The 16,469-nt window shown below is 30.5% G+C and overlaps 2 protein-coding genes across 20 annotated transcripts; one reads left to right on the plus strand and one right to left on the minus strand.

Annotated features, from left to right (window-relative positions):
- Nucleotides 1-3,981: 3,981 nt before the first annotated feature.
- On the plus strand, nt 3,982-5,642 carry LOC127904817 (transcription repressor MYB6-like). Its single transcript, XM_052449762.1, has 3 exons — nt 3,982-4,319; nt 4,412-4,541; nt 4,744-5,642. The coding sequence occupies exons 1-3, from the start codon at nt 4,187-4,189 to the stop codon at nt 5,435-5,437; spliced, it is 957 nt and encodes a 318-aa protein (XP_052305722.1). The 5' UTR covers nt 3,982-4,186; the 3' UTR covers nt 5,438-5,642.
- A 5,618-nt stretch (nt 5,643-11,260) lies between these two features.
- LOC18107943 (uncharacterized) lies at nt 11,261-14,885 on the minus strand. 19 transcript variants are annotated; one of them, XR_008058253.1, is made up of 7 exons: nt 14,019-14,883; nt 13,725-13,940; nt 13,108-13,187; nt 12,848-12,935; nt 12,361-12,421; nt 12,153-12,260; nt 11,430-11,738 (listed from the first exon to the last, which is right to left on the minus strand). XR_008058253.1 is itself a non-coding variant. In XM_024592014.2 (6 exons), the coding sequence occupies exons 2-6, from the start codon at nt 13,175-13,177 to the stop codon at nt 11,534-11,536; spliced, it is 336 nt and encodes a 111-aa protein (XP_024447782.1). In that variant the 5' UTR covers nt 13,178-13,187; nt 13,725-14,884; the 3' UTR covers nt 11,261-11,533. The 19 variants fall into 19 exon arrangements, 8 of the variants coding, with proteins under 8 accessions (XP_024447782.1, XP_052305724.1, XP_024447778.1 ...); XR_008058256.1 differs by adding an exon at nt 11,808-11,843 and having other exon boundaries at nt 13,114-13,187; nt 13,725-14,883; XM_024592014.2 differs by lacking the exon at nt 12,153-12,260 and having other exon boundaries at nt 11,261-11,566; nt 11,675-11,738; nt 12,361-12,441; nt 13,725-14,884.
- Nucleotides 14,886-16,469: the final 1,584 nt, after the last annotated feature.

The following is a 16,469-nucleotide window of genomic DNA, read 5'->3' on the forward strand; positions in this document are numbered from 1 at the left end:
ACTAATTTTATTTTCTAATCCGATAAGAGATACTGTTCATAGAAATTTTTCTAACCAAATAAGAGATAGAACATCCATATAAACTCATTACAAAATATATATATATATATATATATATTAAAAACTTTGACACTTCTTCAATATAAACTGTTTGATGTACGTGAAAATACAACAAGATAGCATCCAACACAGAATGACAAAAAAATAATAATGGAATTAAAGTGAAAATACTAAAAATCATAAAATTTTATTTTATTTCTTAAATATCAATTTGACTAAGTATATATGACTTCTAAAATGGTGTACAATGTCTTTTTCAAGTTAGAAAAACCAACCTAGACTAGGAAACAAAATCAAAATTCTAACACACAAGGAAATTAATACAATTATGAAAATAAATAATAAATCCAAAATATTTAAAAAAAATAACAAAAATAACCAAAATAGCAACATCTAGGCCTGAATATCTCAATTAAAGTCGTTATCATAGTTTGGCACATCAATATTTTCCTTTGAATCTAGACATGTTTTATCGATCCATTAAAATATCTTTTAAGTTATCTTTATAATATATTTGAAGAAAATATTCATATAACTGTCAGAACCCCAAATATATGCAAACCCGGTGACATAAAGTCTTTATTTATATTCCATGAAAAAAACATTATGGGAAACTTATCTCAACAAATCTCTTTATAAAGAGCTTTTACTTGCATGCTAGCAATAAGATTTTGAATTTTGAAGCAAAAGGATGGGGCATGAATTGCAGAATAAATATTCCAGCTAGGCTAATCTAAAGGTAAGTGCATAATATTAGAGGTGAGGAATCCAGGGTGCATGGCTCCCCAGAAAAAAAAAAACATATTGGTCTCATTTTGTCTAGCACTAACGAATAAACAAATAATTAGTAGATATATATGCCAAAACATGGCCTTTCTCTTTTCTTGGTACGCCTAATCTGAAATGCTGTCCTATGTTAATAGCAAAAACATAGTTAATCAGCACATTGATGTTTTTTTGTGAAGTCAAAAGAATCATAGATAAGATAAGAACACAAAAGAAAATTAAGAAAATGAGAGAATGGCATTAGCATGAGAGGAGCACAAAAAAGAAAGGCCCACCTGCTCTCTTATATCAGAAGAGGGTGGCAGAGGGCAAGCAAGCTATGGAGGAGGAGGAGGAGGGTATTGAGGTGGGTCACCAACCCCTAAGATTCTTTCGTTTCTTCCCATGTCTTTGGCCATGGCTTTTAATTTATTTAGTCCCTCGTTAAATTCTTTCTAGAAGCAAGAACTTTATTCAGGGTAGGAAGGTCTGTATACCCACCTAGCCCTAGCCCTAGCCCTGGTCCCAGCCCCGTAAAATCAACATGGTCGGCTAAGTGACATGCTACCTGAAGAGTTTCTGGAAAACAAATAAAGAATGGTGTATATATTGCTAGGCAGGTTGGTTGGATTGTGAAAATTACGTTGATAGTGAAGCTTGATAAATAATTGCAACTACTCTCTCGTGTTTAGGTTACAAAAGAAAGACTCATGATCCAAAATCTTTTAAAGGATGTGGGAGATATATATAAATTCTAGTTGAATTACATGTTCATAGGCAACTACCCCATGTTTCTCTTAATTAATAATAGCAACAAGTTTCCATGTCTTTAGAAATCAAAGTGGTAAAAAAAAAAAAAAAAAAAAACAGTTCCGAATTACCTTTTTTTTTTTTTCGTTTGGTTTTAATGAAATCATTGCTATATAATTAGGTAGTATTTAATTACCATTTCGAGATAAAAAATACAAAAACAAAAATGATAAAAGATACATGTCTGCTTGCTCTTTTTGTGTTTTAAAAGTATAAAAAATTATTTAAAAATTATCTTAAAAAAATGTTTTGTATCTTTATTTTTATCTTTTTAAACAAATATATTTATATCTTTTTTATCCTCGTATTAATCAAATATAATCTAAGAGATATTGTACCTTCCCGTTTCATACTTGTAATTGAAAAAATACTTAATTTCCAACCTTGTTTTATTGAAATAAATTACTTTATTTTATTTTTGTTTTGGTTTAGTAGAAGGTTTAACAAAATAGTTGTTATAAGTAATTTAATATTTGATTATTATTTCAAGATAGAAAAGATAAATGTACGCGACATGTTTTCATGTGTTTCTTGTTTTTAAAATATAAAAATTCATTTTGAAATTATTTTAAAGATGAATTTTATTCATGTTTTCATCCGTGTACATCTTTTCATGTATTTTTTATTTTAAAAGTATAAAAATTAACTTTAAAGTTATCTTAAAAATAAATTTATTTATATTTTTATTTTTATTACTCCAACCAAACACGTTTCTATTTTATATTTGTCACCTAAGAAATATTATACATCCCCATTACTTTAAAAATTATACTCTTCTTTTTTTTTTCTTTTTTTTTTACTGCTGCTGATAGCTAAACATAAATAGTGGATTGGGGAACAATTGTGTTAGTGGTTGGTGGAGCTAGGTGGACTTGTGGTTGACAAGAACAAATAAATTATTACATGGGCACCGTAAATCATCTCAATCGTGGAAGGTAGGGGAAGTTAGTTACCTGTTGTATCTTCTGGGTCCTGAAAATTGACCAGAGTCAGTGGAGCAAGTTCGTGTCTCTCGTCTCGTGCTCTTCTTCTAGAACCCTTTTGCATAAAATAATAAAACAAAATTATTAATAAAAGGAAAGAGAATCAGAGGATAAGATTGATAGTGAGTTGGAAGTGTTCAGCAAATAATTCTTCTTTGAAGACACTGTTTCATTATAATTTTTAGATAAAAGAGATAAAGATAATATAAATCAAATTTTATTAAGTTAAAAATATAAAAATAAATACATAAAAATAAATATATTCCACAGCTTCTATATTTGTTTTTTTTTTTTTACCTTCTTCACCCCTAAAATTCGCAGCTTTTCCCAATATGGCAAACCCCACCATCAAGGTCCATTTGTAATGTCATAGCAAGATTAAATAGCCTTATAAAAATGGATAAAAACTGAAGTAAATGCTGGTAAGGGTTTGGTAAGGTTGGTATTATGATTTTTTTTTTCTTGGTAGGGAGGGAAAGGAAGGCTTAATGAATCTTGAACTCTATACACATCATGAGATGGGTTCTTATCATCTTTAAATTTCTCACAAGATGTGAGTGGAATTTTATTTTATGCTTTTTTTGGGGTTTACCTAATTTTTTTTTGGTTGAAATCATTTTATTGAAAGAGAATTGATCAAGCTCATGAGTAAAATATTTTAATGTTATTATAAAATGGATTAAATAAAAATGATATACTTCCCTTAAAAAAACAACAATGGATAAAATGATAAATACCTAAATAAGGTTACTCCAAAAAAAAAATATATTTTGGTGTAATATTTTTCAATTCATATCTTGTAATATTTTTTTTTTAAAAAAAACATCAAGATTAACCCACCATGCTACTAAAATAAACTATAATATTAAAAAAAAAAAAAAACTATTTGTCATGCATTTATGCTTGAAGCTGGTCATGTAGGGCACCTCATAACCACCATCCCCTCCTCTCTTGTTTAAAATGTTAGGTGAGTATGGTTATTTTTAATTTGTTTGGTATTATATTTTTTAAAAGTATTTTTTAATTAAAAATATATTTAAATGATATTTTTATATTTTTTATTTTTAGGATCAATTTATTTAAATAATAAAAAAAATCCAATTTTTGTTTTTGAGAATTTTTTTTTTAAAAAATCCAATCACAGAAAGAAACACTACACTAATAGAGAAATGAAACTAAAAAAGGATGGACAAATTTCAAGAGGTGAAAGACAATTGACTCCCAATAAATGGAAAGAAAGTAGAGCTACCTACCAAATCCAGCACTAACTTAATTGTAACCACTCATCTTTCTCACCAACTTAGTCAAATCCCATGCCATTACTTGAAAACGAATATTAAATAATTGTATAGAGTCCCAAGTCAATTGCATTGCAGCCCTGCTCTCTCTCCCCTCTCTCCCCACCTCCCATTTACATATATATCTTCCCTTCTCTTGCATTCTTCTCCCAGCAGTTTTCTTCGAATTTTCCCACATTTCTAACACAAACACATCCAAGGCTTTTTTGCCCCCTCTCGTCACGTCTCTTCTCTCTTGATTTGGACACGAAGAAGAAAAGGAAGAAAATCATGGGCAGATCTCCTTGTTGTGAGAAAGAACACACCAACAAAGGTGCCTGGACTAAAGAAGAAGATGAACGTCTCATTAATTATATCAAATCTCATGGTGAAGGTTGTTGGAGGTCTCTCCCTAAGGCAGCTGGTAACTTTTTTTTCTCTTTTCTCCCCGCTCTTTGTGCCATGAATAAGAAGAAGAAGATCACCCTTCATATCTTTTATTGATTTTTGTTTTAGGTTTGCTTAGATGTGGCAAAAGTTGTAGACTGAGGTGGATAAACTACCTAAGGCCTGATCTCAAGAGAGGAAACTTCAGTGACGAAGAAGATGAACTCATCATCAACCTTCACAGCTTACTTGGAAACAAGTGAGTGCTTTGCTTTCGCTTTATTTCTTCCAATAAAAGCAAAAGGCTAGCTTTGGAAAAAATGGCAGCAGTATTTGTTTCCAATATTCAACTTTTGATGAACTTTTAGAGCTATATCTCTTTTCACAAGAACAAAATCTCAACTGGTTATGATGAGTTTTGGTTCTAATTTTTTGTTTTTAATTTCTTGAAAATCTTCCAGGTGGTCTCTCATTGCTGCTAGGCTGCCAGGAAGAACTGACAATGAGATAAAGAATTATTGGAATACTCATATCAAGAGAAAGCTCTTTAGCCGTGGAGTTGATCCTCAAACTCACCGTCCACTCAATTCCACCACCACCTCCTCCACCACTTCCACCACCACAAACAGCACCAACAATAAAAATAGCAACATGGGCACCAAAAGGATTACTAACTTTAAACTTGAAGAACAAAACTATTTATTTGTTCAAGCCCAGCCAGAGTTTATGATGAGCAACATAGTCAAGAAGGCTAGCGATTCAAGTATTATCAAGGTAGGTGGCAGCAGTGACTCTGCTGAAGATTCCAATAGTAGCAGTGGCGTGACAGCAGAATTAGAAGTGCATCCAAATCATAAACTCAATCTTGAGCTCTCTATTGGTCTTCCATGTCAATCTCAACTTTCTTCTGTCAATGATCTTAATGATTCAAAGCAAGCAAACCAACAGCATCAAGAACAAGTAGTCACATATCAATTGTTTGGGACCCCTGCTACTCCCACCTCCAGTGCCCCTGCTGTTGTTCATAGAACAGCATGTTTGTGTTCTTACAATCGAGGGTTCAAGAACAGTCAAGCATGTAGTTGTTGTAATGCCGTGGAAAAATTTGTAACAGCTGATAGTCTTTATAGATTTTACAGACCTTTGGATGCTTGATGATGACCGGGGATCAGTTTGATAAGGCTAGTTCACATGTATGTAAACCATGGAGGGTTTAAGAAAAATTAACCCCAACAGTTTAGAAAAATGTTCCATGCTGAGTTTTGGCTTTAGTTTTCGCTCTTATTATTTTCTTTCAAGTTTTAATAGGAACTTAATTTCTCGGATAATTAATGAAAGTTTTATATTTATTTTATGGTAATTTACTTAGAGGTTTTACTTTGAATTTCATTTTTACTAATTTGATATATTGGTCCTTGAAGTTTTATGTTTCATTGAATGAAAACACTGCTGTTATTGTCATTCTATTATATTTGACAAGATTACGAACACACATTACAATTACAATTAAAAAAATAAATTATGGGTTATTCACTATAGCAGTAGAGAGAAACATTGTGAATTGTATTAGTTTTCATAGTGTTTTTTTATTTTTTTAGTTATTTTTTTCCTCCAGTTTTTTTTTTATCGCTTAATTGATTTTTTTTTCAATTTATTTTTTTCACCTTACTTTAGTTTGGAATTAGACTTGATGGTTTGTTTTGTTATCTAGTAGGTTGCACAAAGTTGAGGAAAATTCCATCACTTGGTTAGTTGAGATAAAATAAGATTTTATTAATTTAAGACAATTAAAATTTTGAAGATTGAATTTGAAGATTTAACAAATATTACGCCTATTTTTATGATATTAGGGACTAAATTGAATGGGTAGTGAAAAATATTCGTTTTTTTTTTTATTACTCGACTTTTTTTATTTGATTCTTTCAAATTAAATTTATTTAGAATTGGACTTGTCAGTTTGTTCTGCTTGCCTATACATGGAGGTGTAGTGATGTCAAGAAAAAATTATGACATGCAGTTAATATTGATATAAAATAATTAAGGTTTGAGTAATTATGCCATCATGTGAGGAGTGTCGCCGCATATGGAGGCGTGTATGGCCTCCTTTGACATCCGAAGGAGGTCTTCCATGGTCTTTCTTGAATAATCTTGGTGGATTCTTCCATTTAGGGCTGTACATGTGAGGAGTGTCGCCGCATATGGAGGCGTGTATGGCCTCCTTTGACATCCGAAGGAGGTCTTCCATGGTCTTTCTTGAATAATCTTGGTGGATTCTTCCATTTAGGGCTGTATGTGTAGAGGTTGGGGTTGCGATATGGTGCCTACAACCTTTTTTCTCCCTTCATCTCTCTTTTCTCTATCATTAGCTTGATTTTTGTGCATTGTTTCGTAAATTTTCTCCTATAATTATATTTGTCCTCATTTTTTGATATTTTTTTGATATTCTTTTTAAAACTTGATTAATTTTTCAATTTTATTTTTTATAATTGTTATTTTTTTCTATGGGATAATTTTGGATCGCGAGTTTGAAAAGTTAACCCGTATTGCCTTAAATCGTTTCTTTTTAATACACTTTTTTAAATTATTAATTTTGGTTTCATCGTTCAACAATTAGTTAATTAGTTAGGAATTGAGTTTTGTATTTTTTTTTAATTTACTCTCAATATGGTAATCACAATCTTACAACCCAAGTCACGGGTTTTAGAAGTTAACATGAGTTGACTCAAATATTTTTTTCTTATTATTTTTTTAAGTTGATTTATTTTCAATTTCACCCTTCAACATTGAATTACTTGAGAATTGAGCTATATAATCTTTTTTTATTTGCTTTCTATGTGAGTGAGTTTGGTGAGTTTACTTAAATTGACTTAAGTCCCCCTATTTTAGTCTTTTTTTTTTTTAAATTGATTTTTTTTCATTTTCATATTTCGACATTAACTTGATTGGAAATTGGACTTCTTGAGGATTTTTTTTTGTAATTCTTTAGTTGTTTTTTTAGGTTAACTCAGTTCCATAACCCGGGCAACAGATTAAAAAGATCAACTCGAGTTTACTTGGGTGATTTCTTTTTGGCTTTTGTTTTTCTCTCTCTAATTTTCTTTCTGATTTTTTTTTTCAGTTTCATTCTTTAATGTTATGTTTTTCTTGTTTTTTTATAATTAATTTTATCCTTCAAATTTTATTGAATTTAAATTTGAACTCCTAATTTTATCCTAATCATCATCATCTCATAATTACATTGAAAGTTTCTACTGCCCAATATAGTTAAATGTGAAGTATATATGAACAATTCATGGAAGCACCAAAATGACAGATATGAAAATAGGATTCCCATAAACCTGTTTGAAATTGTAAGGTATAAAAAACAGGACGATCTTATGGCCTAAGGTTGAATAGAGACTTTTAATGCCAACAACCCCAAATCAAGTGCATTGCTATTTTTATCCCCTTAGAATTTGCCCCTCATGGCTAAACAAGGAAATCATAATTTAACTTCCATGAATTAGGCTAAGGTTTGCAAGGAAAAAAAATTACTATTGAATTTAATTGATCTAATTTGATTAAAATTACTCTAAAAGAATACACTACCATTACACTCATCCAATCTATGACCCGACCTATAAATTATTGTTGACAGGATTAATAGAATTGTTTAGAAATTAATTTTATACCACCTGATAAAAAATTCAAGTTGATATGTGATTCAATATAATATACAGAGTCAAAACAACAATATCACTTTAATTTTTTTTTTAAAAATTAATTAACTTGTATCATCTATATTAATATTAATATGATTAATGTTAAAGAACTATATTAACCCAATAGCTTAAATTATCAGATGATATCTTAATATATGATTTATATAATTCTCTAACACACCATTTTAAAAGAAAGTTTTTTGAATTTAAAACTTGCATAAAACCGTGCTATTTTATATTTAATTTTTATTAAATAAAATGATAATTATTGAGATTTAAACTCATAACTATTTGATTAATAAAATTATAATTTTATACTAAACAAATAATTCAATCTAATAACCTAAATTTTTAAATAAAATTCTAAAATATAATTCAGACTCGAGATTTACACCCGAGCAGCTCTTGTTGTGGTTTAATAACTATAAAAGGAAGGCTAAATGCAAAAGAGGAGAATATTACAAGGAGGGGTCTCATTGGCAGATCATGAGTGTAGAGGTTGGAAAAGAACATGTTGTTTTTGGTAGGTAGAAGGGCTATGTCAGATAGACAACTACCCTCTGTCTCTTCTCTTGAATTCTTGCTTCTGCTGCTTCCTGTCCCTTTTTAATGTTGTCTCTTTCATATGCTTCTTTTAACTCTTACCTAGTTTCTTGAATTAATACTGTATCAGAGTTAGGTAGATACTGCAGTAATAATTGTTTTTTATAATATTTTTTATTTTTTTAAAATATTTTTGAACTGGGAAACAAACGGCATCGTATAGCAAGTTTATTATATCACATGTTGCATTAATAATAGAAGAGAAGAGAGTCGTGTCTGAGTAAATTTGAGGATTGGACTTGCCTTCTAGAAGGAAAAGAGCATGTCATACCCTTTACCTAACTCCTTTGTTTTCTTCTCCCTTTGTCACATTGTTCTATTTGAGGTAGTAATGGATGGTCTAAGCAATGTTCAGTTCTGAAAGGGACATGTGAGAGGCAAAAGGACCCCCCTTTTTTAAAAAAATTAATTTAATTTTTAATTTTTAATTTTTAATCTCTTGTTCTGTCTGTCTTCCATGATTCAAAATTTAAGTTCCCGAAAATAATTGATTCGACACAAAATATTCAAAACACGTTTAGGAAATTGGAGGTCACGAAAGAGGGAAAAATTCATGCCCAACAATCCATTATTGAGGTGCATATATATATATATATAGAATCCAAGAGCTATTTTTTTTAAATTAAATTATTAGATGATCCCAGATCAATTATTTTTATTAAAATAATATTATTTTATTGTTTTTTTTTCCTTTTTCCTTTTTTTTGTTTTAGTCCAATTAAATTTGAACCATATTTTATTAGGTTAATCAATGTATTAACTGAGTTTGATTAAGTTAATATTTTCTCAATTTAAATTGTTGGGTTAACCACTTTATTAAAAATATGTTTGAGATAATTAAGTTTGATGAAGTTAATATTTTTTCTTTGTTTAAATTAAAATCTAATTTGAATTATGTTTTGTTTCTCATATTTTTTAAGTTAAAAGGTTTAATGATTACAACGATGTAATTATATATATAATATACAAAGAGAAGTTGTGCTAGACAAACTCAGTTTTTATTTATGATAAATTAATTTAGAAGGTATTTAAAAGTGTGATAACAGTTATGGTTTAAAATATTTTTTATTTGAAAATATATCAAAATAATATATTTTTAAAAAATAATTTTTAATAATACATCAAAATAATCTAAAAATATATAAAAAAATTATTTTAAACAAAAAAAATTAAAATTTTAAAAACACACGTTTCAACTATTTTTCCACACTAACGTTTCAGGAAACAAGTTTCACAATTGCCATTTGGATACATGCGATTCATTGATAAACAACTTTCGCATACGTGGCTGATTCAAAGTAATCAATAGGTATATTATATAAATATATATAGCTGATGAAGATTGCGAAATTAATTAATAGATTAACCTCTATATAAATAGACCGGTAAGAAATTGGGATTAAAGAATTTATATTTTTTGTGGTCTAGATTTGAACTCTATGGTTGTTAATATTGATAGCCACTGGAGACTTACTTGGTCATTAATTTTAAGAACTGTGAGGATTAGTCGAGATACGCGCAAGCTGACCCAGACACCCCACGTGAATAAAAAAAGATGAAGACTTACTTGGTCATTAATTTTAGGAACTGTGAGGATTAGTTGCAATACGTGCAAGCTGGCCCAGACACCTCACATAAATAATAATAATAAAAAAAACAATGATGATTTCTCTTATGACGGTGCAAGAAATTGTGTGAGTGTATCTTTTGATTTTAGATATGTTTTACTAGTTTTTTTATAATTTTTATGTGTTAATATTAAAAATAAAAAAATATTTTTAAAAAATACCCCGTAATATAGTACCAGGTATTGTCTCCGACAAGATCATCTAAATTCATAAATCAGCATCAGTTTCTAATGAATGAAGGTTTTGGACATGTTTGATTGCATTTGATAATGGTTTTTTTTTTTAATTTTTTTTTTAATTTTGATGATTTTTAGAATGATTAAAGATGTTTTGACATAAAAATGTAAAAAACAAATCACAATGATAAGTTTTTTTCCAAACACGGGGAAGCATGATTCTCGAACCAGCTTGCTTCTATATAATTAATTAAGATAAGCTTTTATATAGTTAATCATAATTGTCAAACTTTATTTTGGGTCTAACTCATTTTAGGATCAAAATTACTTGATTATCAAGCCAATCCAAGTCAAACCCAAAACAACTTTGAATACAAATAAAATAAAACTGAATCACTATTTTAGATAAAAATAATAATAATATTTTTTATTATTAAAGTTAACCTAACCCAACACCAAGGCAGAGGATGATTCGTGCATTTCGAATTGCTGCTTCATGCTTAGGTAACATTGGGGAACACAGTTCAACCAACATTGTCAAAAAATTTAATTTATTTTTGCTAAAAATTAAATTTTTTTTTATATATTTTAGATCATTTTGATACGGTGATCTTAAAAATAATTTTTAAAAATAAAAAAATATCATTTTGATATATTTCAACACAAAAAACACTTTAAAAAACAACAGTAATTACAATCTCAAACAAGCCCATAGTCCTTTCTCACTCAACTATGAAAAAATTGATGAAAAAGATGAATATAGTGTCAATGAACATGATAGTTATTTTTAAAAGTGATTTTTGTATGAAAATAATATTTTTTATTTTTTAAAAATTATTTTTAATATCTAATTATCAAAACGATTCAAAACACGAAAAAAAATAATTTCAAATAGAAATAAAATTAAAAAAAATCATAAAATACGGTTTCAACATAAAAAACAAACACCCTAAATGTTATCAACTACACCACTAATTGTTCTAACCAACTTCATCAATTACACAAAAAAAAAAAAAAAAAAATAGTGCACTTTTAGACAGGGTATCCAATTCCACTTTCAATCTTTTCTTCATCATGAATGGAGGGACCATACCATAAAATGGGCCATGGCTTGCTCGAGAATTTGCTTCAAGGCTAAAGCACTCATGAAATCCAGATCATACATGGAACCTCACTCTTCATAGAAAAATCGAGTATAGTTTCTAAAAATCATATATTGAAAAACATAAATCGAACCACTTGCTTAGACAAGCTTCTATACTGCTTAAAACCAACTGTACGTACATATTTAGGCATTGAAATCCGAAACCAGTATAGCAGAAAGGAGATCAAATTGCCATGACAATCACTGCATCAAACAATTAGTGACACATCAGAGAAATAAAAAAAAAAAAAATTAACATTTATGTTAACCCACTTGAAGAAAACAGCAAGTCAGCAAGAACAGCATCAACTGCAATAAATTGAAAGCTCGTCAAATGATCTATCACCAGTGATGTTTAGCGGTAACTGATTCCACCTCTTGTAGGACAGCAGAGGTTTTGTTATTACACAGTAACTAAAGGCTAGTTAGAGCAGACATTTGTGAAGCTTCAGGCCAGACATAGCCTATGCATAGTCATGAATGAGAACGCCATAGAAAATCAAATTCCAGACAGATTAAAATCGAAACAAAGTAACAACCACAGAAAGTAGCTGAGCAGCTGTGACTTTCAAGAGGACTACAAATTCCCATAAATGTTTATACTACTCAGCTGTTTACCTGTCGGACAGTGGTTTTAGCTGCTCTCTAGCTTATGTCAGCATAGAATTGTCGCCAAGAATTTCACTTGTCCTTGGAAGATTTAGAAAACACAAGCATGAACCCACCCTAAACTAAAAATATCAATGTCTGTTTCAACCCCCATGAAAAGGAGGTATATTACTTCATGAAATAATTTAACATTCAAAATAAAAGGATCCATCCTTACTTGCAAACATGTGTTCCAACAGTTATCATCTCAGCAAGATTCAATGGCATCCTAGTTCGATCTGCAGCAAGAGTTAAAAAACTGCCCAAATTAAAACCAAAGTGTTATCTTCCAGAGACAATCTGAGAAAAAAAAAAAAAATAGAAGCCTTCTTAAAGGAAATACTGTTGTATTATTTTAGCCTAATACTGAGAAATAACACCTACCAATATCCAAATTTTAGAGACATTTCATCCTGAAAACAATAAAAAGATCCCTTTCTTTCTGCATCATAGATAACACGTCATTACCCATTTCCCACTGTTGTCCTAAGATACATTCCAAAATATTTCAGAATTTCATTTAAAATTAACACTACCCCATGATATATGTAAATATATCGTTAAATGCCCTCAGAAAGAAAATAACATGAGGGTAACTGATTTTGGGACCTAACAAACTCACTTTTTAAACCATTAAGTTGAGGATAAAGAATTAACCAACCCACCAATTTCTCTGTTGTTCAATTTCCCAATCCAACCTGAGATAATATCCTGCAATGTTCTTCCCATCTGTCCAATACACCTTACTGTGATCTATAAAACAAAAAATGTGAGTCAATCTTATCAGACTTTGTAGCAGTAGACGGTAGAAACATCAATGAACAATTAGAGAGGGGTACACTAAGTGAATGCCCAAAGTTAACAAAAACTAATTTTGGCTTAAAGAGATCTCTTATAGAAATTGTGATAATTCCCTTTCCTTTACCTTTACCTTTTCCTAGTCCCAAAGTCTCCTCCTCCATGATAAGGACCATTCCCAAATGAAGCCATTCCATGTTCCCATCTCTGAAATCAGAGCATTCAGATTGAAAATACATGCACTTGTCAAGAGTTATAAGCAATATGATTCATCAACTAAATACAGCTCTTTGTCTCCCACAAGAAGGCAACCCTTTGCCTGTGATTTAGTCAATTGTCTAGTAAGAGTCGATAACATAGAAATCCATGTCTGAGATTTCTGGAGGGTTACTACTTAATTATATCAATCTCTATACATAAATCAACTCATCCATGATATTAGACAAATGAAAAATAAGTTTCAACCTCGATCTCTAATAATGCAAAAAGCACCACCATGCCTGTAAGAATCTTCTTTCAGCAATTGGAAACTAGATTTTCGGATTTTACAGGACAATAGCACCATCTACTTCCTTACTTTGAGAGAAGACAAACCTATTTAAAACTTTACTCGGAAAACCTTAAAATATAAATTGACGAACTGATTTATCAGCTCTTAGTACCCAGGATTGATTTCGGACCTCTCAGACAAGAAATAAGAATTGCACAGCTAAAAAATGATCTGTTCAAGGAAATACAAATTACCTCTTATTTTGGATCGTGGCAGAACTTCGATTTGAATTCCTAGTTATTTTGCTCCATTCATGCTTCTCAAGAGAAAAAAAGCTGTAATCTCAGAGCAGATTACCATTTCATTTGATCTTATCTCAACATCAGAATATCTTGAGTCAGATGGTACTGCAACAGTGAAGAATAAATCGATATCCAAGATCCCAGCAAGGAAAAGCTTGCTGTCAAACACTGCAGTTAATTAGATTTACACGGTCACTTTGCAAATGATCAAATAAGTAAACAGGGCATATGATTCTCAGCACGTACAGCACCAAACAGAATTGTCACACAAATTGGAGGCACGATGAAGCTACTATGCTCCGGTATCGGCACTTCAGACTTCTACAGGCCCTCAATTCAAAATAGGAATAGGAACTGTATAGTCTTTGATACTTGGTTAGGCAAGAAAAGGCCAATGTTCAGTACAAAAGAGTAAAATTGAATTAACCAATAGGGTTTACGTTCATCATTCATGATTCATGTTGAAAAAGTCTCCAACTTTCTAACTCCAATGCACTCTCACTATAATTAGATTCACTCACATTCAACAAAAGTACTTTCTCACAGTAACAATCCCTCCACAAACATGGATGCACACATACATTAACAGGTCGCATTCCAAAAAATGAAACAACGAAAATTAAGAACCCAAACCCAAGAAAGTTTCTTTCTTTGCTAAATTTCCTCATCTGGGTTCATTTCATTTCAATTTAACTTCCAATAAAATGTCAGTTTCAACACTAAACTTCACTAAAAACAGTTTCGTTAGTCATTTACTTAGGAAACAAAGAGAGCATAACATAAGAAAGAACACAAACTGTAGAAAGAAAGAGAAGTTGAAAAGACCAAGTTTAGCCCAGACATCATTAGAGGAGGAACTGAAACCAGAAGAGCATCCAGCAATCTCCACGATTTTTTCCTTCAATGGGTATTATTTAAAACTCAAAAGAATGAGAAAAGTTTCTCTCTGAGAGAATTTTGATTTGTGGGTTTTGATTTTTGATTTTCGGAGTTTTTAAAGAGACAGAAGAGAAGGACAAAGCGCACAAAGGAAGGAGATGTCTCTACCAAGTTCAACGCAGTGCAGTGCTGAGGTATGCTAAAGTGGGCTGCATGCGTCTCTGTAAGAGCTCGGTTGGTATTACCGTAGAAAAATATTTTTATTAAAAATATATTTAAATAAAATATTTTTTTTACTTTTAGAAAATTTATTTTTAACATCACATTTTAGATAATATAAAAATATTATAAAAAAATTAATTTAAAACAAAAAATATAAATATTTTAAAAAAACTAATTTAAAAAAAAATATAAATATTTTTTTTTTAAAAAAAATATTTTAAAAAAACTTTTGAAATACCCACTCATTAGACCTCACATATGATATTTTTTTGAAATATTATATTTTTTATTATCTTAATTGAAAATTTACTTATAAAAAAAACAATAATTTATGAAAGATTAAAAACTTAAGGTAAATTCTTTTTTTTTCTTAAGAATAACTATAAATTTAAAATTACGAAGAGGCTTTTAGTAGTGAAGATTGAGAATATAATGGATACTATTTTTTTTTTAAAATCCTTCTTAAAAATATTGATTTAAATTTCAAATAAAATTTAATTTATAAAAATTAGACAAAAACAAATCTGATAAGATAATTCCTTTGAAATTAATATTTTAAAAATATTCATCTCATTCTTTCCTCTCAGAAACTCTACACAAATATGGAGTAGTGATCCTAAAGGTGTGTACTGTTACGAAAGTTAGGCGTTCTGTCGAGGTTTTAAAGTATGGTTTATGGATCTTGAATGATTCCAACAAAAGATCCAGTCTTGATCCTAAAGGTCGTACTGTAACGAAAACTCAAACTCAAACTACTAAACTAATTACAGAATCAAAATCCAACCACACTACTACCTTGCTGCCATCTACCTTGCCTCAGACACCACCGTCTCAGATTTACTTTGAGCGATTCCTCTGTTGGGTAGATTATCAAAGCCACCGCAGAACTTTTAACGAATATGGAGTAGTGATTGTTATGTACATATCACGAAGAAACAACAGAAGAAACCGGTTTAGCTTTTAACAAACACGGAGGTTTGGCTTCGTTACAATGAAAACAGATTCTTCGCAACAGGAGCTCCTTGGAAAGCTTAATGGAGAATGGTTTAGGTCTTATCGTCTACGTGCAAATTTGAAGCGGTTTCAACATGTGAATAAAGATTCAGCGCTTCGGATTCCGATTAAAAAAACATGTTCAACGTGTATTAGTACCAGTAAGGGAGCAAGACTGCAGAAGTTATGCTATGGTAGCGCGCAGAAAAAAATTCAGCAAGCACTCGTGAACTCCGAAGCAATGCACACCCTACTATTCAAACAGAGGATATCAACGGAGTCCATGTCATCCAAAATGAGACTATTAATGAAGTCCCTGTTGTTCAACCAGTGGCTGCACACTTTAGAACACATGATCCAGAAGAGGAGGAGGTTGCATGGATGAAGAATAGCTTGGTAGGAGTGATAAATGAAGGTGTTAATTATCAGGATATAAGGAAAGACTTGCATTCCAATGGAGTTTAATTAACGGGTTTTTGTTCTATGGGTGCATCACAAGCTTTGATCTCGTTCAATACTTATGACTCCACGATGGAAGCTTTTGAATTGTATATACCGCTTTGGCATGGTTATTTTGATGAGTTGAGGCCTTGAATTGATACA

Source organism: Populus trichocarpa, unplaced genomic scaffold (assembly GCF_000002775.5).
Source record: "Populus trichocarpa isolate Nisqually-1 unplaced genomic scaffold, P.trichocarpa_v4.1 scaffold_25, whole genome shotgun sequence".
Lineage (NCBI taxonomy): Eukaryota > Viridiplantae > Streptophyta > Magnoliopsida > Malpighiales > Salicaceae > Populus > Populus trichocarpa.